The sequence below is a fragment of the Arvicola amphibius genome, chromosome X (genome assembly GCF_903992535.2).
Source record: "Arvicola amphibius chromosome X, mArvAmp1.2, whole genome shotgun sequence".
NCBI classification, from domain to species: Eukaryota; Metazoa; Chordata; class Mammalia; order Rodentia; family Cricetidae; genus Arvicola; species Arvicola amphibius.
Genome location: NC_052065.1, coordinates 56394871 through 56418080, shown reverse-complemented (window position 1 = coordinate 56418080; position 23210 = coordinate 56394871). Strand labels below are relative to the sequence as shown.

Sequence of the window (23210 nt, the reverse complement as noted above, 5' to 3'; positions counted from 1 at the left end):
GTCTGAAGATGATTGTGAGACATTCAAATAGCAATGTGTGAGTTTTTAAATTAATACTAATATATCTATAGTGACATCATTGGGAATGTGGAAAATGCTATTATTTGATTGATGATGGACTGATTTCTCATTCTTACACTAGAAGACTTTCCTAGCAGTTTGGTTCGGTTTATTTTCAAAACTCTGGCACTCTGCTAGGAGATTTCACTTTATTTCATATTGTCCCTGCAACTTCTCTGGAAGTGATCTCTTCTTACAGGAGACAAATTACACCATGGAGTGCAGGTGTTAGTCTCCTGTGATCCTGAACAGTGGCATGAAGCCACAGTTCCCTGACCACCATTCAAACATTGATATTCTACAGTGGCCGATGTTGGTAAATTTTGATATTTCAAAGGCTGGGTGTACAAAATGTAATTTAATATCACCATTAATCATAGAACATTAACATTAATTTTAGATGAAATCTTTTAGTCCTATATCCAGGGGGTTCTCAAGTAGTTGAACATTGTACCATCTCTGTAGGGTTCAAAAGTTTGTCAATAAAATATCTCTACATTGCCAAAATATTTGTTTCCTACATTGTTTTTGTGACTATAGAATGCTAATCTATCTATAAACTTTATTCCCAATTCTTGTCAAACTACAAAGGCAACAAAGATAACCTTTTAAAAGGATATGATCTATTGAGGAATCATAAATACCAAACATTAACTCACTCCTAGGTCCTCGAGGCCACATCGAGCAGACAAGAACAGACAGTAGCTCAGGCAATATTTGTACTTATGTGGTATGTGCTTGATGCTTTGGGTTGTTTTTGGGTTGTTTGCTTTTTATTGCTTTTTTAATCTTGAATTTTTCTTGTGCTGAAAATAGATTTTTTCTCACAGAATATATCCTGATTACATTTTTAAAAATTTAAAAATTAGCATGTAGGTATTAGATACTATTATGACATTTGAGCAAAGTGATTTTAGTAGAATCTCTTTTCATCTCCACTACCCCTTGCTATTTTCAATCCTCACTCATAGCCTCCTCTGCAGTCTCTTTGCCTTTCTTGTCTCATTTGTCCCTTTGCCCATCTCCCATAAAAAAAAAAACTAGAGAGCAAGATATAAGCTAATCAATGATACCTATGAACTCAGGTATATCACTTGTGATTAATTTTCAAAACAGTAGAGTCATAGGCTATATCAAGGCATTATTCTTTTTGAAAGAAATGTGCCCATCCTGCTTAAAAGGCTAACAAAACAATATTGTCATTACTAAAGCACACACCTCTAAGAGATCTAAAGCACTAGGAATGTAAAAGATGGTACTCCAGATAAAAGATAATCTGGCTTACTTAAAAAAAATACTCATCCGGCTTCAGGAAAAGAAGCCTTAAAATTATTTGCACAGGTGCTGGCTCAGATTTCTATTGAATCTGGCCTCAGTATACTTCCAGACATGCCTCTGACTGGACAAGGGAAACAAATGGCTAAATAATATATAGGATAATTTATGACCTTTGTTAGCTTTTCTCCTGGCCTGTAGTTTGAAACTTAGATATTCTGGGGAGGCCAGACTTATCCTGTCAAGATCAGAGATATACATAGAGTACAAAAAATCTTAAAGTCAAAAGTCTGGGAGCTTGGAGAGGTTGGGGAATGTTATTCATAGTCTTGAAAATCAAAACATGAAGGCAAAGAGAGTGACCCTTAGTATTTCTCCTACAAAAGCTGGAGGATTTTCAGGTCATTAATTAAGCAACAGAGAAGACAAGTAGTTGTCTGGGAATTTTACATATTCTCCATTGCCTTTATCCAGAGGATTAGCACTGCTACCACATTCTACCTTTGTTTCCTGCCTAGCCCAGGAAGACCTTACATGTCTGTAACTTAATGATTAATATTATATTCTACAAGACAGAACTAAAACTTACTGGGAAATAGAAACTGAATTTACACATTACTTGACTCTTATAATGGCCTCATGGCATATTATTGTCCTCACAGAGGAACAGAGAAATTAAGAAATTTCCTTAAGATCACATATCTACACCATTTTAAAAATTGATCTCATTCTGCATACTTCCCAGGGATAATTCAGGAAATCACTGGACATGGACACAACTGAGACACCTATACAAATCTTAGAGAAGAATTCTTTAAATTACTGCTTTGAACATCAATTGTTTATATATATATGATATATATGTATATCTATATGCATATATGATATATATATATATATATAGAGAGAGAGAGAGAGTTAAAATATTTAACATCATCTGGCATAACCATTTATTTGTCAGATGGAGGTATTTTTGCGGAAAGAGACAACTTGTTACACCTAAGACCACATGTAAGTTAGGGGCAGAGCCAGAACCCCATCTGGTTCTCTTACATTGCATTTTGTTTTTCTACCTAGATAAAAGCCTGTTTCCCAATAGCCCAGAGGCAAAACTGGGGCAGTTATGGGGAAGGAGCCAGACACAGGTCAACTGAAAGCTTCTCAAGAACCTTGCTGCAGCTGCTGAGATTCCATGGGATGACCTCCAGTCTCAATATTCCCCCAAGCAAGCATTGCCCTCACACAGCACCTTATTCTTAGGTCCATCTACCTCCTTCTGAAGCTATTTTACTACCTTACTATACCTGGACAACTCTTATACATCATTTTAAGGACCTATATCAATTGTTACCTCCCTTGTGACTTCTTTTGAAATGTCACAAATTAACTCTTTTTCATATTCTGTCTACTCAAATAATTTTATACTTTAATTCTAGACCTCACTGTTATAATGATAACTATATGACATGTTCACCTCACAGTCATTGACTGTATAATTCTGGACAACTTACTTAACTCTTCCATGCCTTAGCTCTCTGAACTGTAAATTGGGAGCAATAAAAATACTACAGGGTTGTTGTCTGTAGATCATCCAATCTATTGTGTGCCCAATCAATAGTTTGTGTTCTAATCTTGAATGTCTTATACTAGCGCCTTGTATGTTCCCATGTCCAATGGAAGAACTCCTGAATGAAAATGAACATGGTGGGAAAAAAATCAGTCATCAAATAACTATGTTGAATGTCACCGTTGTTAGGATACTATCTTATGTGTGTAAAAAGTTGTTATCAAAAACTAGTCCAGGATTCTGAAATCCTTTTGGGGTTATACATCCCCTGAGAATCATATGAAGCATTGAGAGATCTCCCTAAAAAGTTTATATATCCAGACAGAAGATCTAGTACAAACTGGCAGTCATCTCGAGAAATACCTTACAAAGCCCTCTTACCAAAGGCCTCATCATCGCCACTCTCTTTCTTGTTGTGTAGAAATGCCTACAGTTAAAGAAGATGATTTTAAAGAGATGGTTTATGTGGCCAATAAAAATTGGACTCCATAGTTTTCATTTCTTTGTTTAGGAGAAAGAAAAAAATATGAATTTGGGTAAATAGAGCGGTATAGAAGGATCTGGGGGGAGCTGAGGGAGGAAAAAGAATATAAACAAAATAAACTGTATGAAATTCTTGAAGAATAAATAAAAACATAGAAAGATGGTTGAAGCAGAGGGTGTTAACAGATACCAAATGCCTTCCAGGAGCCAGAAGCTGTGCTGAATGCCTATTAGGCCGCCTCGCATAGTTTCTAGGCATTCCGAGGTAACAATCTCCATATCGTTGCTGAGCAGCTGTGAGATGGGAGAGCTTCTCAGTCAAGAAACATCAGTGCCATTAATTATATCTTAAATGAACCTGAAAAAGCCACTACCTCTTTGTAGATCTTAATTTTCTCATCCACACAACACTGCAATAGTTTGGCTAGATTACATTTATTCCTAAATTCATTTTCTTCAAGTCTAATAGGTTAGCCTTTAAAATTGCTGTGGTGCTAAGCACTACAAACCTTTTAAGAATTCTCATTAAAATAACAACAACAACAAAGCTTGAGATTGACTCAATTAGCCTGAAGATAAACGAGCCAGTTTGTGATCTGGTGGAATATGCCTGTCTAACTGAAGAAACTGTTAAAGGTTCCCAGTTTCAAGGCTCCTCATGCAGACAGCACAGTGAAACCAAGGTCCATTCGCACAATGACATATCCCAAGAGAGGAAGGAAAAATAGAATTTTAAAAGTATGAGAAAGAAAAATCAATAATTTACCCCCGTTTTTAGCTTTCTAAAAGAGAATGTTCTGTGTTTCCTGACATAACTTAGGAGGAAAACGAATTTTTCTTGTTCCTAGCCCAGTGGAAAATTCAGCAGTGTGTTCCTCTGGGACAGCTCAGAGGAAAGGGCCAAGGACCCATGTGTCCATTATATACATACATCCTGTCTCTGAGCTCTCCTCTTAACTATGTAATGAAAATCAAAAATTCCCATGAGCACAGATGGTAAACTGTGCTTCCTGTTTTGTGGTTGCATGATAAGAGTGGCTTAAGATTTACCCCGCTTGGCTTCATCAGAAGTAGAGCTCTAACTTCTGAAGCATATGAGATGGTAGAAAGATGATGGCCCACGTGTCCCTTCTAACGAAGAGAATTGCTAATGACACACCAGCTGTTTCAGGTTTGGGGCACTTTCTTAGGAAGGCACTCTTTCTTGTGATACCCATACTACTGGGTGGCTCTTTGTTTTCTCTTTCTTTTGTCTTTCCTAACTTCTTTCAGTTTTACTAGATTATCTTGTTATTTCTCACTGTTGCTTTGCTTGTTTCCTTAGCCATAACTTTACTTTCTGCGTTGGTTCAATATATTTAAATGTCTGCGGGGAAAGTTTTGGCAAGTTCAAAGGAGTGCTGACTCTGGCCCAGGCAGACCAACGTTCAAATTCCAACTCCTCAAATGAAGAAAACAGGCTCTGTGGCTTGAGGAAGTGAGCCTTTTACTGATATATACAGCAAGTATTCTGCAAACACTTACTGACTGTATGACTGAGTAGACGGAGCACTAGGCCTACTCTTTGGAGGTGTTCCAAAGAGACAGACACTCATTTAGACAGGAGTTATAAAGATTCCACTAGAGGGTCTCAGTAATCACAGCACAGATGGAAAGGAGAGCACTGAGAAATCTAGTCCTTGTCCCCTTGATAAAGAATTGTTTACTTCTTCCAGTTTTCTGTTTAGTGTTTTGCTATTTAGTCTAGGTTGATCTGAAACTTAACATGTAACCCACACTAGCCTGCTTGAACTTCTGGGAACCTTCCTGCCTCTGCCTCTGCCTCTGCCTCTGCCTCTGCCTCTGCCTCTGCCTCTGCCTCTGCCTCTGCCTCTGCCTCTGCCTCTGCCTCTGCCTCTGCCTCTGCCTCTGCCTCTGCCTCTGCCTCTGCCTCTGCCTCTGCCTCTGCCTCATTCAAACATGGTTCATAGGCATGAGCCACCACCACACCTGGCTCATGGACTCTTTAACTTTATTTATTTATTTATTTATTTATTTATTTATTTATTTATTTAGTAGATTTTCAGTTAACAAAGCTCACCCATCTCTCTTGTGGGCTTAAAACAGTTATATTGCTAAGAATGGACAGAGGGGGAACATGAACACCTAAATAACTGGCTTCAAAATGTTCACACATTTTCATTATCACAAAGTCATAATGACTTCTTGCGGAGGCCAGTTATCTAAGGGTCAGTATGTTCCTTGTTATAGGACTAGATCTCACAGAAGACAGACATAACAGCTATGTCTGAAGAGACACTTACTTTGCAATATAAACCAGCTAGGAAAATGAACCAACTGCATGATGTTTGATAGTTACCAGGAGATTCTCATGAGGGATTGAATAAACTTCCATCTATAGCATATGCATAAACACATAAAAGATGACAGAGGACCAGGAACTTACTTATATATGAGAGAAGGAGGTAATACACAAAAGAAATCTTACTTTAGCAAATGTCATGTAAACACAACAGATATTTAAATAACTGTATAAGTGCTATGGCAATTTCTTGTAACTAATGGTTAAAAATGAACATTCTTTAACTAGGCAGACATAGGCTACTACAAATCATCAGTGGAAAAATCTTTGCATGGCTTGTAAATTTGGCACTGCAAGAGACTTAGTAGGAACTGAGTAGCACAGCAAAATTATTTACTCTGTAAACCTATAGTTTAGTCTTATTATGGAGAAACTCAAAATTAAGCCAGAAGATTTGTGAAGTCAGGGCTTCATGGAGTATTATATGACAAATCCATAACTCAGAAGGCCATTCATTTTACTTCTGGGAGTTAGTTTTTCACCCATAATATTTGGTACCAGATAATTCCTACAGCCCTTTCTGTGTACCTTTTGGAGAATATATTGACTATATTAAAACACACACACACACGTGTGTATAAATATACATGTATATATACATATATATATATATCTTGCTCATATTATATATGTGTGTGTTTCATAGTCATACAAAAGATTATAAAAGTTTAAATTTTGAAAAATTTTCAATTAGTCCTCTGAGTAGCATATAGGATGGAGTGAGCTAATAGCTCATTAAAAATATCTTCTACGTGCGGGAATGGGATGGTTAAGAAGGAGAGGGACAGAGTGGGAGAACAATGAAAGAGATCTTGATAGAGGGAGCCACTATGGAGTTAGGGAGAAACCTGGTACTAGGGAAATTCCCATGAATTCACAAGGAAGACTCCAGCTAAGACTCCTTGCAATACTGGAAAGAGAGCCCATACTGGCTCTCTGTAATCAGATTGGTAAATACCCCAACTAGCATCACAGAGTCTTCATACAGCAACTGACAGAAGCAGCTGCAGAGATCCACAATCAAACACTAAGCTGAGCTCCAGGAATCCAATCAAAGAGAGGGAAGAGGTAATATATGAGCAAAGGAAGTCAAAATCATGATGGAGAAATCTACAGAGAGAGCTGAACCAAGCTCATGGAAACTCATGAACTCTAGATTGATAGCTGATGAAGTCTCCATAGGACTGAATTAGGCCTTCATATGTGGGAGGCAGTGGTAATGCTTGAACTATCTATGAGGCACCTGGAAGTTGGACCAGGATCTATCCCTGGTGTATGAGCTAGCTTATTGGAGCCATTCCCTATGATGGAATGCCATGATCAGCCTTAATAAGTGGGGGCTTGGTCTTGCCCCAGCTTAATGTCCCAGATTTTCTTGACTCCCCATGGGAGCCCTTATCCTTTGGGAGGAGTGGATGGGGGTGGGTTTTGGGGGAAAATGTGGGGATGGAATAGAAAGAACTGTGGTTGGAATGTAAAATGAAATCTAAAAAACATCTTCTAGAATTTCGAACTTTATTTTTTCCTGTTTAGTAACAAAGCAAGGAACCCACCATGCTAAGTATTCTATAAAATTTTTCCAACTGAGGTGATTTTTTTAAAAAAAATATGCACTCTGATAAGGATGTTAGACAAGATCCTAATTTCTTATGCACATTTGCAAGTTCATGAGAGACCAACAAGCTGCAGTCAACAGCCAAATCTAGGAGAAGAGTTGAGAATCTCCTTTTTACTGATTTAAAAACACCAAAAGAAAAAGAATACTTAATGGCATGTGAAAATTAAATGAAGTTCAAATTTTAGTGCCTATAAAGTTTTATTGGCACCCAGCTATACCCATTAGCTTGTGTAAGGTCTACAAAGGCAAAGCTGAATAGTTGAGATGGAGGCCATGTTACCTGTAAGACTTAAACTACTTATTACCTGTCCTTTTATATAAAAATAATTTATCTGCCTCTCTTCTAAAGGCTGGCAGTAACACTGAAGAAAAAGAGAAATAAAAAAAAATAAGCATAACTTTGTAGGAAGATTTCTGGGACTCACAAAGCTAGGATCAGTCACCTGTTTGGCCCGCAATACCCGATCAAATCTTTGCTACAAACTGATTTTTCTAGCTGAATTAATTTGCCCCTGGGAAACATAACTCGAAGAGTCAGGGAGTGAAGTGGACACTATCGGACATGAAAAATTTGCTATAAAACTCCAAATGAGGTAACATTCAATACCACATGAGTTGAGGTGGGAAAGTGGTTTTAAAGGACAGAATGAGTTCAATAAAGGTTCACTTATGTTTCTTCCCTCGCAAAAACCTGGGGCGAGAGAGAAAATCAAAGCCATACTTATATAAAATTTGCCAAGGAAACTAAATTGGGACCTATTGTAAACACCAGTGAGGATAGTGTAATTCCTTGACTTCAGAATGTAAACTACAGTTTCAATTTTATGATGTGTACCAAACAGTGCTCCATGTGTACAAAACAAATGGATGCGCACTCTCAAATGTTTTACTAGAAAATGTCTGAAAAATAGTAAATTCTCAAGTACATAATGTGCATAATGAATTAATTATCCCTCTTTGAAACCTGATAATAGAGATGGGGATTCATATATCCTGACGTGCCACATGAGAAAATGGAAAAGAAAGGAAGTTAGTCAGCCATGGTCACAAAGGAGAACCTCAGCACTGGATGTTAACCCAGCCTTGTCGCATGCACTCTCTTAGCTCTTGCTGGCCCTGCTTGAAGATTGAGTTTTTATTGATCCGGGTCTTGAGTTTACTATCTGCTAGAAAATCGAACTCCAAGCACATACAGGCATAAAATGCGTTTGTGTTTGCTGAAACAATAGTGATGTTTATAAGTTGTGGAATTGTCACAAAACTCTAAGCAGGGAGAACATTTATTGATCAAAAAACTTATTTTATTTTTCCTTATGTATATGTCTGTGTGCATGGGGGTAGTCACACATGAGTGAAAGTGGCCATGGAGTCCAGAAGAAGGTAGTGAAGTTCCTAGAACTGGAGTTACAGACAGTAGTGAGCCACCAGACATGTGTGCTGGGAACTGAATTCATGTCTTTGGCAGAAGAAATAGGATCTCTTATCAGTTGAGCTATCCTTCTAGGGCCTGGAAGGGCATTTCTAAAAAACATTTGTTATTTTACAGAAAACTAAAACCTAAGGGGGGGGGGCATTTCTTGTCTAAGGCTACCCAACCACTTCCTTTGAAGTCCATATAAAGGCAGAACCTTGCTTTGACTTCCTGCTCTCGTAAGTATTCAACATGCCTTCCCTTTCTTTCACTTTCACAGTTACCTTATCCACCGAAAAACACATTTTTAAATGTCTATTTCAAACTCACAGACCATTTTCAAACATATCCACTTCTGCTTTTGTGCCCACATGACTTCCACTATTTCACTGTTTTCTCTAATTAAACATTAGTGATTTTATCTCCAGGGTCTATTCTTTCAAGAATATACAGAGCCCTCCCTGCTCAGCCTGGCTCTTGCTTAACCCTCAGTATTAACAGCAATGAGAAAATGTGGGGCTCTCCCGTCTCTTCCTTTCTAACAAGAAATCCTGGCCAGATTACAATCAACTCTGCAGAGCCCCCTACCAGTGACAGCTTTAAAACGTCATACTTTATGAACCACCAAAGCTAGAAATGAATTCTTGTCTGACATGCCAGGCTTTTAACTCTTGTACCTGTGCCCAGTCCAGAGATCTTTGAAAAACTGTGTATGAAGTGATAGTCAACATGCTGAATACTCAGAGTTAACTGACAATGAATGAGGAAGAGAAATATTTATGGCCCTACTCTCTCCAAGGCATGTAGAATTCCATATTTCAACATCTTCACATAGGCACTGTAGATACATTTTAAAATATTTAACATCGATAAATTCTTTTGGAGTAATAAGATAGTCTCCTGCTTTCAAATAGAGCTAATGATGCTAGTAAATTTAAGCCACTTATCTTTTCCAGGGAGGAGAAGAAATGCTAGCAATGGTAATTATTAGTAGTAATGTTTTTTGAAATAGGGCCTCACTAGGTATTCTTGATGGCCTAGAACTCACTGTATAGACCAAGATGGCCTCAAACTTACAGATCCACTAGCCTCAGCCTCTTGAGTGCTGTGATAGTAATAATTTTTGTCTTATTTTGTTTAGACAAAAAAAGGTATTTAACATACCTTTCTAGTATCTTTCAAAAGATTGAGAATTGAAACCTGGTGCCCACATTCCTAAGTAACCAAGAGTTGAGATTATGTTCTTTCCATGGCTCTGTAAGATATGGGAAGGTGCTATAGACTATTTAACAAAATCTTCAGTCTAGGTGTGGGGACCCTCCCTTCGAGTTGTTTGTCAGAAGAGTTGAAAAGATTCTCAAAATAATATAGGTAATTGTCATTGCCCTTGGCTTCCTTCCAGACATTGAAGGTAGGTCCTTTTGCAAAAGACACCACACACACAGGACACCTGAGTTGGAAGAATTGAGCTGGCGGTGACCCGAAAGCCTTCCTTGAGAAGTACCCCTCAGTATCCAAAGGAGCTAGCTATGCAATCTGCCAAGGGAGGAAAGTAATCAATAGTCTTACCCAGCTGTAAAGATTTTGCATGACAACAATAACCAGAACAGAAAGATATCCTCAAGGGTGCAATAATGATGTTTATCTTGGGAGAGGGCAATCAATAGCCATCAAAGTGGATTTAAGGTACCCTTAACAGGAGGGCATCTATGCCTGGTACTGTGGCTGGTGAAGTTAAGAACCCTAGAGGAGAACCCACTACCCTGATAAACCATTATAATTTCTAATTGCTTTCTAAATACCTATCTTTTTACCCATTGATTAGTGTAACTCTCACTCTGCATTAAAAAAATAATAAAAAACCTCTTTTGCAGTAGAGTGAGATCATTACAGAAAGTCACTACTGGTCCAAATGCAGAGATCAACTGATCTGGGCATGCCCAGCCCCAACTGACAAATATACAACACAACTCTTGCACCCAAGACCCAGTGAGCACCAAAAAAGAGGAAGTGGAAAAATAGTTAAAGCCATATGGGCAGGACATCTTCTGTGAGATAATGTCTTCTGTATTTGACAGGGAAGTTACACTCATGAAATCTCAACAATATGGTTGCTTAATCAAGACCAGTACAATGGCAACACCAGTTGTCCTTTCAGTGTGGACTGGGTAAATCTCACAAGACCTCAACCTCATTAATAAATTAATGAGTATTGAGAGAAAAAGATTAATTTTTCTCTGGGACCAGCTTTCTGATAGGTTATCCAATTTCAAGTGGTTAGCTATAAACATATAAAAAGAGCAATATAATTCAAGAGGAAGAAGTCATGAATTTGAGAGGGAGTAGCAGAAACACAAGAGGAAATGGAGTGGGGAGATAGATTATCCAATCTCAACTGGTATTTTTTGATATTTTTGAGACATAGCCTCTCTACATAGCTTTCCTGGCTATTCCAAAACTCACTATGTAGATCAGACTGGCTTAGAATAACCCTGCGTCTATGTCCGAAGTATTGGGATTAAATGGATGTGCCACTACACTTTGCAGCCAAAAGTGGTCATTCTTAAATATATATCAATATGGTCAACATATGGTTGCCTATATTGTGACAGTGTGTGGTGGTGTTGGTGGTAGTGTTTGTGTGTATGTGTGTGTGTGTGTGTGTGTGTTCATGTTACAGTAATTAAAGAAATCATGAAGTTCAAAGGGACAGGAAGAGGAGAGTGGGAAGGAGTAGGAGAAGGAAGAGTGGGGAAGGGAAATGATGTAAGTACAGTACTTGTGTGTGGAAATACTCCAAAAATAGTAAAATAACTAAAACATAAAGTAGCCAATTTGCTCCATGTCAGAATTTTTGCATGGAGCATATTCTCCACTCAGTGTTTTCTCATGCATAAACTTGTGCTTTGTAAAATGTGGTCTTTAAGCAGTTGCACTGCATTTAATTTGTGTTATGGAAAAATGGTGAAATAAACTTGCATGATAATGTGCAAGCAAAATAAAACAATAAAACACATAGCTGTTTCATTTGGTGATCTTCATTTTCTTCAATAAAATATCACTGAGTTACAGGAACTTGAGCGGCTACAGGGTCTGAATCATTTTTAAGACCTTGCTGGATTTCTCTGTTCTGAACATTGAATGATCACCTCCAGTCCACATTGCTTGTTTTTTCCTGCTGTCAAATAGTCTAGAATCCCCATGATGGTAGAGATCCTGTCATGCAGTCCTGGCAGCTGCCCTTCTACCTTCTTTCTTTCTTTAGTTCTAAATTCTTCAGAAAGCTGCTATGCAGGGTAGTATGGTATGGCTCAACTTTTTTTCCTTTTGTAATATAGACGATCTTTCTGTTTGTTCAAAGCACTCATTTAGTCACCTTGACTTCTAAGAGCCAGAGGTGGCACTGATCGTGGTATGATCTATGAACTGGTCATTTGCTCACTGGAACTCATTTTCCATGTGGTATGGCTCCTACTATAGCACCCTGGGCCTGCTGCCACAGTAGCTTTAGAATGCCACTCTGCTTCATTCCCTGGTGTAAAACCAGGGTGATCTGTGACCGGGAATTAGAAAGCAGGCGTGTTTTACTGGAGAAGTTGGAGTGATCTGAAGTCCTTGGAACATGCTTCCACATCCTTTTCTGATAGCTATTCTTGCCTAAGTACTGTTGAGAAAGGGGGTGCTGCTTTAAGGCTCTTTCTAAATGTCTAGGCTTATGCCCTAGGGCCTTGGATCTCATGCTAGGCTATTATGAACAGCAGCAATTCTCCACGTGGGAGTAAAGTTGAAACCCGCAGCCCATTTTCAGTAATCACAAATGCTAGTCACCTCCTCACACTTTTGAGAAATGGAAGAAAATGATAGCTCTCTGTTTGGAGTGTACTTCGCCCACCCACTAAAATGCTGCAACTAAAATCATTAGCATGATTGACTATCAGTGAGGAGAGCAATCTAAGGGTACCTACTTTCTACCTTCCCTATAGTTGACAAATATTCACTGGTGCTTCTGTTGTGCTCAGGATATTCCTCAGGAAAGGCATTTTTTTTCAGATGGTTCTTTTGCATGAGCCAAGGCTCTCTGTATAGGTTCTGACTTAGAATTAAACTCTTCCAGACCAGACCAGGCAGAAGGAAGGAAAAACTCACTGGCAGGAAGCTCCTCCTTTGTGGGAAACCAGGGTTGTTGGGAGCAGTGAGACTCCAGATCCTGAATTTCTTGTAATCCCCTGATCTGAGTGCCTACAGCTGTTCTGAGCACGAGACCTTCAGGAGTTCCTGATGGCAGAATGGTTTCTGGTGGGTTTGGCTGGGGCATGGCTATCTCTATATAATCTGCCCCTGAACACAATAAAGGGGGCATTCTTGGGGAATTCAAGGATGACCCGTGTCTCTGTCTCTCTGTCTGTATGTGTTTGTGTATTTTAACCTCCTGCCCCTTGCCCGAATCTCGCGAACTGGGTGCCAGCGCACTGAACGCAGACACGGGGGCATGGTGAGTGGCACTGGGCAGGGCTTCAAATTGTATTTAAAACCGGGTCTTCTGCCACAGTTAGACCATCTAGGGGAAACTTCCCAGTGTCTCTTTGAGTGTGTGAATGGAAGGTTTAAGCCCCGGTGATTAAGGAGGGAGGGATCACGACATTAAAGGTCTAGATAGGGAGTCCATGTTCAACTATGTAGGCTAGGCACATCTGAAATCTATGCAGATAACAAGTAGGCTTCAGCCCACTTAGTCAGATATAAAATGCAACTTATCTTGGGATTCTGGACCAACTGTCACGCCCTGAAGGCAGTCCTCTGATAAGGAAAATAAAACTGTTGCTTCCCTCTGAGTTTTTATCTACCTTGTTGTTTTCATGGCAAAGACAGGTCCCAAAGAGTGGCAAGCAGGAGGGAGCAGGTGCAGACACTGATGGTCTGCCGAACACTTCCTCTCTGGGGTTAAAGCCAGCCAGGAAGCTTTTGCTAGGAACAGTCTAGCATTCACTACATAGAACAGCCTGCGGACTCAGTTGGGGTTTCTCAACTTCTAACCTCTCTAATAAGGCCATTTTCCCCCTCACTATGCCGCAGAGTTGAAAACAAGCAGGAGGGAAATTTAATTTTTCAAATCATTAATTTTACTTTTCGTTCCTAGGCTCCACTGCACACCAAGCACCAGCTAGGACCACCTTCATCATCAACACTACTTGTCCAACCAGGGCAGCCAACAGAGCTCAGCAAAGAGAACCATTTGCTCTTTGTTCTTATAGGTTCAACGACAGGGCTCTTGCTAAGGAGTCAGTCCCTGGGATTACCCGAAGGCCCTGGAAGGCTGCTGTACCTCTCTTGGAGGCAGAAGAAGGGAGATATCAGGAAGGAGGGAAGACCGTTTTACCTTCAGCCGCTCTTTTGAAGAAGACCTTGCAGCTGCCACAAGTGAGAGCCCCGTAGTGACAGCCAGAAGCTTCATCGCCACAGATCAGGCAGGTCTTCTGGGGCGGGAAGTAATAGTCGATGGGTAAAACGTGGTCCCTGGCATTGTCCAAACTGAAAAGACACACGCACACACACAAAACAAAGCAGCACATGTCAGTGGGTGTCAGAAATCGAGGCGAATTCTATGGTTTTCTGAGAAACCATACATATTTTATGCATTATTCTATGTATTGTTCATGTGAAGCTTAGCTTTTTTAAGACCTTACCTGAGCACAGGTTTGTAAGGTTTCGCATGGCATTGATAGAACCCTGTGGATCCTGCCAAGGGATTAAACAATTTTCCCTGGGAGTAGTCAATCTCATGACCTCTGAATTTGTAAGGGAAGGAAGAGGGCAGGGAATCGGAGGTAAAGGTAGCAACTTAATGTAATGCTTGACATTTTCGGTCATTAAATGACATGAACCCAACCCTCTACCTTACTTCTCCCAAAGGGAGACCTGTGATAAAACCATATCAAATACCACAAGAAGTTTTATGCATGTTAGCTCTTGGAGTCTTACCTGTAAAACAGGAATATTGTCACTGGTAGTACTGGGTTATTGCTATATGTGACAACATGAATCAACTCTGGGAGTTGCTCTTGATATATACATGTGAAAGATAAATTAATATATACACCAGTTTCCATTAGTCTTTAAAAGAAATTTCTTTGCTTTACTTTGAGCCTCTCTGGATCGCATGTCCATGTCCCTGGCCCTGCTCTGTAACAAAGAGGAACCGAATTGCTGTGCCAGAGGCACAGGTGCCCGTGTTACTCTGCCTCAGGTAGATGACAGTTGTCCACACTCTGAGCCATAGGACTCCAACTTCTATGTTTCATCAGTACGTTTCTAGCAAAAAAGGGAAGGAAAGTGAGCCATAATTGGAATCTACTTCTTGTGTTTAGTGGTTTCATCACCCCATAACAAGCAAGCAAAACAAGATTATTCTCTCATTAGCATAGTTATTGTACAGTGGAAACAAGGAAGAGTAAGAAATGACAAGGTTAAAATGTTTTGATACCAAGCCACGTTTATCTTCTTCTAAATCCAAATAGTTTTCCTTCCCCAGATTCTTCTCACTACTCACTTTTGCTCTCTACTAATGGTGCTCTGGTTTTCTGCATAGCATAGTCCCTAGAATCCAGAAAAACATTCAAAGTTCTTCTCCCTCCACTTCTAATGTGCAGCCCTATCAAGGCATAAGCAAAGACAACTTAGGCTACCATTTCTAAGTCTCCAGGACAGGAATACTAACCTTTATTCAAGACCTGCGTACAATAGAATGAACTTAAAATACTTGTACTATAAATATAAAAATCAAACAACTAGTTATGGTGGCCTGTATTAGTTCAAGAGCCCCCATTTCATGCCATTACTAAGCTGTAAATAGAATCAAGGATTGAAGAGCCACATGTTTCAAAGGAAAAGAGCCCATTTCAAATCCACAACTCAGCCAATCACAATGAACATCACTCACTGTTTTGCTTAAAATGTCATTCACTTGGGTAAATATTGTGCCTTCATTCTCATTCCAGAAAGAAGAAAATTTTCATAATTTTCTTCCTCTGCTTTCCACCTTTTTAAAGCCTCTCTGACTAATACAAGCAAAATAAAATAAAAAACCAATACATGTAGTTAGGTAGTCAACATGTCAGACTATTTCATACGTATCATCTTCTTTAATTTTCCTCCCAAATTTTCTGGGTGACTTTAGATCATCTTCATATTCTGAGGCTTAGAGTAATTAAACACATTCATGCAAAAATAGTACATCTAGTAAATAGAAATGCTAAGCTTCCATATCTGCTATGTCTGACTTCAAAAAGAAGATTCTTAATTACTGATAAATTATGTAATATGACTGGCAAACTGTGTAATATGGTTGGAAGCTGGAAATAAGTAGATTAGATCAACTGACCCATGAATGAGTCACAAGGTTAAAATATGGAGCTATAGTGGTGATTAGTATATGTTCTTTCCCTTCTGCAACTCACCATCTACTAGGGCAGAAATTCAAGAGCCAAAGCAAAGTAAAATGATGTAGCGAATAATGATTTCTTACTTCTACATATAAGAAAACATGAAAAATGGAATTATTTTTTAAAGATATAAGTATAAGTGACAGTAGTAATGTCTGTTTTAACATATTACATGTCACGTTAACAAAATGGAAAACATACATAAAATAGATAAGTGAAGTAATCTTTTAAAAGAAGACTGTAAGAAAAGAGAGTTCAGGCCTGATGTTGTGGCACACATCTTTAATCCAAGCACGCAGGATCCAGAGGCAGGTGGATCTCTGTGAGTTCGAGGGCAGCCTGGTCTACAAAGTGAGTTCTAGGACAGCCAAAGCTATTTAAAAAACAACAACAACAACGAAAGAAACAAACAAAAGAAAGAAAGGAGAGGTGCCATTCAGTGTGTATAAAGGTAAGTTTGACAACCTTCCTCAAGACCCAGCAATACCACTTTTGGGTATATATCTAAAGGATGCTCAATTGTACTACAAGGACTCAACTATGTTCATAGCCGCATTGTTTGTCATAGCCAGAACCTGAAAACAAACTAAATGCCTCTCGACTGAAGAACAGATAAACAAGATGTGGTACATTTACACAATGGCATATTGCACAGCAGAAAAAAAATGATATTTTAAAATTTGCAGGCAAATGAATGGTTCTAGAAAACATCATATTGAGTGAGGTAATCCAGACCCAGAAAGAGAAATATTATATGTACTCAGTCATACGTGGCTTTTAGACATAAAGCACAGAAAACAAGTCCACAATTCACAATCCCAGAGAACTTATACAACAATGAGGACCCTAAGAGAGACATACATAGATCTAATCTACATGGGAAGTAGAAAAGACAAGATCTCCTGAGTAAATTGGGAGCATGGGGACCATGGGAGAGGGTTGAAGGGGAGAGAGGAGGAAGGGAGGGGAGCAGAGAAAAATTTAGAGCTCAATAAAAATCAATAAAAAAGGTAAGTTTGAAAGCTGTGTTATGCAAATTCTATCTAGGGTTACTACAGCACTGCCCATTTCAGAATTGTTATAAGGGAAAGTATTGTATTTTTATTAGAAAGTTAAAGGAATATACATTTTTATCCACATCAAAATTTAAACAATACTGGTTGTTTAACGAATCCAATCAAATGTGTTTTCAAACGAAGGTGCAAACAATCACCATTTTGTTAAGTAGATATGAATTTAATAAAGAATCTTTAAATTACCAAGAGAAAATAGGGGAGAAAAATAATGAAGAGGATTTTAGAATCTGGATTTTTATGGTCTACACTTTGATTAAATGTTAGAGAAATGGCAGGTTTCACCAGACAATTTTCTCCTCTCCCTTTTCCCTTATCCCATCTCCTCTACTCAGTTCTCAAAATATTTTCGATAGCAGTTCTCCCGCTGACTCTATCTTAGTGTGAATTAAGGGCATGCTGTAGTTTTGACTCACGGACTAAACTTTGGGAGATGAAAATAAAAACTCTGACTGCAGTTCCTTCTTCCAGATTGAAACTCCAGGAGGTACATACATGCATGCTCATAGTAGCTTTGTTTATAAACACATAAATGCCATATATCGACTGCCAGGAGAAAAGGGATATGAAATTATGGCATATAAACTCAGTAAAATACAAGCCAGAAATGACAAGGTCTGACTGAAACCTCATAAGTAAATCTTCCACACTAATATTTCAAACACCTAGTTAATAACTTGATGCATTTAAATTCTGTTGTGTAAATTTTAAAAAAGAGCCCAATGTAACAATATTGTGTAAGGATATATATGAAAACCTTATCAAAATTGATGTTCATAATAGCTCCCAAATTTGGGACAATGTTGAGCTCTAAGGTATTGTTGGTGATAGTCCGAAGAAGAAAAATCCAAGTAGACTCATGCAATCATGAAGAAGTATCACACTATACCTAGCACATGTCAGGTACCATTCTCGGTTTTGGAGGGTAGGGCAACAAGCTAAAGCAGACCAAAGTTCCAAGCCCTCACCGACCTTTAATTCTAGTAGTCTCAGTGGAAAGGTATTACTAATATTGTTGGTTATTTAATTCGAGCACATTAGCATTCATTCACTCATTGTTATGCATTTGTTCTTTTCTCTGACTATAATAATGAATAATTAAATAAGAACTTGAAACCTTTTAATATCTTCCTAAGTAGCACTCTATCACAAGCACAAAGGTTTGCTTTGAGAACAAGTGCATCATGTTTCTCCCCAACTACCCTGGTTTACATGCTTGCTTAAGCTGCACAACTAATTGAATAGAAGTGTATTGCCATAAACTGTCAGCCTGAAAATGCCAGGTCAACCTTGAGGGAAGTTGGACACAGGGGCCCTTAGGACTTAGATGTTTCTCTCCCCCTGCCCCTCTCCTCTTTCCTCCTGTCCATTCTTGCCCCCAAATAGGATTTTGAGATGCTTTGAGAATTGGACTCATTTGAGTAAGCCCTCCAATGATTGTGGAATCAAGGTAAAACACAAAGGTCTCATATCTGTTTTCCTTGTTAGGTTGTGACCAGTCATACCTGGGTTATACTCCATCCACCACCAAAGTTTGGACAAACATTGTTAAAAATCAGTTGACCATAAATGTAGAGATTTATTTTCAGATACTTATAGAGTTCTTATCTATGTGCCCATCGCCCTTTTTATTTTATTACCTTTTAGTTAATTATTGCCTATAAATAAATTTTAAAAATCAAATAATTTTAAGAGGCTAACATTCAGAGTAGAGAGAGGAGAGGAGAGAGGGAGAGAGAGAGAGAGAGAGAGAGAGAGAGAGAGAGAGAGAGAGAGAGAGAGAGAGAGAGAATACCAATCACTTTTATCTCAATATTCCCCACCTCATTTTCCTTAAATTATTTTATCTTAAACATTTTTTAAAGCCGTGTAGTAAGGTTTTCCAGTTAGGATTTTGGATTTTCCTTATTTGTTATGCTGAAGACTGTTTTTTTTCTGTTCTAGGCTTCTTATATTTCATTAAGAACTTCATGGCCAGTTTTTCAACTTCTGATAAAACGGCAGGTAGGATTTTATAATTATAATTAACACACTGTGCAAGTAAGTAGATTTCACTGTGACAATCTCCATACCTATATATATTGAGCTTTGATCATATGAACCATCCTTTTAAATTCCATTTTTTGTCCTCATTCTTAGCTGACATTTTGCTAGAGAGTTCCTTCATTCTTTAGGAATTATTAGCACCTCAACAATATGAAGTCTTTTGAAGCATGAACATGGGATGCTTTCTCATTTCTTTCTACTCAAAATTATTTTCTACAGTGTGTTGTGATTTTCAGTGGGCCATCCTGTACTTCTTTTGTTTGTGTTTTTCTATTTTGATGATAATAAATGATCTGACTCTTCATTTTCAGATTATTCTTTCCAGAACATGCAAATGCAGTTAGGTTTCAGATGCCAGTCTTTTATTCTGCAACCTGGCTGAGCTCATTGGATTATTTCTAGTAGTTTATTGTGAATTTCTTAAAATTAGTCTCTGTAACATCATGATATCTGTGATTAGGGATAATTTACTGCGTTCTCTTTCATCTTGATGCTTGTTACTTATTTTTCCGGTTTAATCACTGTGATTAGAATCTCTGATTGAATGATAAATACGAATGGAGAGAGCAGTCAGTCTTCTTTGTATTGTGTCCAGTTTACATAGGAATATTTCAATCTCTGATTATTAAGTGTGATATTATCTTTGCAGCTTTCATAAAATATCCATCAGGTTAGGAAAGTTATCTATATGCCTAGTTTTCTGACTGTTTAATTAAAAATTGGCATTAAACTTCAGATAATTTTTTTGTATCTGTTAAGAATTATTTAATTATAGTATTGTCATCTTTCATTATTTTAGTTTGTTTTGTTGACACTACTAGAAGTTGAATTCAGGGTCTTATACATGGGAAGTAAGTACTTCTCCACTGAATTACATACCTATAATCTTGTCTTTTATTTTTAATATCATCATATTATTTTTATTATCATTTTATTTTTAATATCATCATATTAGTTGATTTCATTTGTGAAACGGAGCTCACTAGGACCTTGTGATAAATTCTTTCTTGTCATTGTTTGTAATATGTTCTACTTTTTGGTTGACTCAATTTGCTAGTATTTTGTAGTTGATCTTTTTAAAAACCTAAATTAATGGGGTTTAAAAGATGGTTCAGCTATTAAGGGCACTGGCTGGTCTTTCAGTGGGTCAAGGTTTGTTTCCCAGCACCCATATGGTGGCTTACAACCATCTATAACTCTAGTCCCAGGGGATCTGATGTCCTCTTTGAATCTGCTTACACAACAGGCACACATGCAAACAAAACACCCATGCATATAAAATAAATTAATAAATTTAAAATATCGATTAGAATGCAATATTTATCTGACAGCCTTATGCATGATAGACAAGTTCTCTGTTGCTAAGCCATACTCCCAACCCAAGGTGTAGACCAAGCCTGAAACTCATGATTTTCCGGAGGTCCCCCTTTCCCTTTAGCACATCCTTCTGGCATGCACTACTACATTATGCTTAATCCTTTTTTCAAACAGGTTTTCTAAAGTAGCCTCTACATTCATTGTTCAAATAAATTATTTGAATCTCCCTCTAAGTTTTGGTGTGATACATTTTCGTTTGCATCTTGTTTAGAGTATCTAATCTCACCTGTGATTACTTCTTTGACCCCACATTTATTTGGGAGTATGCTGCTTACTTCCATTCATTTGTGAATTTTCCAATTATCCTTCTGTTATTGATGTTTAATTATTTTTATTATGATAAGAACTTACAGCATTTTTGAATAAATGTCCTTATATTGTCTGTTTTATTTGCAGAGTTCTGAAGAGGTTGAGTCTAATACATTTTGCTTATATTTTCATTGTTTTTATGACAGGGTGGATACATAAATATCTTTATTCCACCATTCTGGATGCCTTCATATCTCAATTGCACTATATTGTACATGGTAAAAAAATTATCTACACATATACTATATCATTAAAGAAAAGAGGTCAATCATACTCTTCACTCATGCATTCATCTATTTTTATTCAGTAACTCACATTATATGAGATAAATTTGATGAATAATGGATATTCAAGGACAAAAAAGACACTGGACTTTATTCACGGAGTTTTGTAATCTCAATCAGGGTTAAGAAAAGTGCAAAATGTTACAAGAGAAATGCTGTAAAAGGGGCCAGGTTGGGTTAAAGGGGTGTGTTCACTGTTCATGATGTTGGATATTTTACTGTGGAATCTAGAGATCGGATGGTGGTATCTATGTTTATAAACTGTAATTAAGTCTTAAGCTTGATATATACTAACTGCTTTATACAGTACACAAAGGTAAATAAAAACACTACCTACTACTATGCATCAGATATTTATAGTCTTTGTGGTTATTTCCATTTTCATAAAGCTTAAACCACTGAAAAACACATTAAGATAGCTGGAATGATGACAGCAAGACTTTAATGTCAACGTCTTGCCGATATGACAGATCTATCCGTTTCTCCTGTTACTACTCTTAGAAATGGAGCTGAACATATGAATGCTTATTATAGTCATATCCTTGCACTTCCCAAACCACATCTGCTGTCTTCTTTGAGCCAATTTTTTCCCAACAGTTTTCAAGCCATCATAGCCAATCGGCCATGGTAGAATTAGCCAGATTGTTTCCTGCAGTGTCATCAAATCTTAGGGCAAGTTCTGTTTCCATAGCTCGTTTCCGGAATGCATTGCCAATGAAACAGGAAATGGAAAGCATGCAATCAATTTTAAAAAAGCACTTAATTTCAGCTTACATGTTAAACCTTTCTGGACTAGAATGTTTCTCACATCTTTCATTTTAAGTTTGAATAATAATAAGATGATTTGCAGGGGGTTTGCTATGTGCTATGCATCAGCAAAAGTGCTTAATTCTCACAATTATTACTGTAGTCTACATAGGCTATCTCTATTTTTAAAATGAGGGAGTCAGAGGAACATGACCATTTGGTGATGTCTCCAAATCACATAGCCAGTAAGGGGCAGAGCTAGGATTTTAACTTCATGTTTTTTTTTTTTTTTTTTTTTTTTTTTTTTTTTTTGTTGGGTGGCTCGAATATCAAATTTACATAGGCAAAAGTAATCTGAAAACAGAAGATTGAACTGCAGGCAAGCTTTTGAGGCATGTTTTTTTTTTTTTTTAATTTAGTGATTGATTCAAGAAGTTCCAGCTGATTGTGGGTGGTGCCACTCCTGGCCAAGTGGTTCTGTGGCATATAAGAAAGCAGGCTGAGCAAGGCATGGAGAGCAAGTCGGTGAATCACAGTCGACCACAGCTTCTGCTTCAGTTCCTGCCTCTAGGTGCCTACCCTACTTGAGTTCCTACCCTGACTTGCCTCGGTGATGGACTGTTCCTGGAAGTGTAAGAAAAATAAATCCTTTCCTCTCCAAGTTGCTTTTAGTTATGGTGTTTTATCACAGCAGCAAAACCCCTAAGAAAGGCCTACAGATTTCATTCTTTCTTTTTTGTGCTCTATAGCACGAGCTCCCTAAACCATTACAGCTGCATAGCAATTAAAAAAATCATTTAGTCCAGTCTTTCTTAATTCTTAACCGCAGAGTAAACTCATATGGGAGCTTCCTCAGTTAACCAATGTCCTTACTCTGATTTAAAAAAAAAAAAAGCCTCAGGGGGACTGAGCATCCACGTTTCCCCAAAGTTCCCCAAATACTTTATTGTCCAGAAATGTCTGAAACTTGTTCAACTCTGTCCACACCCATTGTAAAATTTTGGGCCCAGAAAGGGACAGAGAATTGATGAGTATAAACGGCTATCCAGAAGCAGGCCTGCCACTAGAATGTAGGTGTTAACGTTCCCATGCTAGAGTTCTGTTTTGGAGTAAGAGCTATAGCCTTATTTAAGTTCTCTGTGAGTGAGAAACAGGGAAC

The 23210-nt window shown here is 38.0% G+C and overlaps 1 protein-coding gene across 1 annotated transcript in view; it reads right to left on the bottom strand.

Moving 5' to 3' along the window:
- Positions 1-23210, bottom strand: part of Ar (androgen receptor) — a 162087-nt gene that overhangs the window by 49207 nt on the left and 89670 nt on the right. Inside the window, exon 2 of the mRNA XM_038316008.1 lies at positions 14154-14305. Within this exon, the coding sequence (XP_038171936.1) occupies positions 14154-14305 (152 nt within the window). The remainder of the gene's footprint in view (positions 1-14153; positions 14306-23210) is intronic.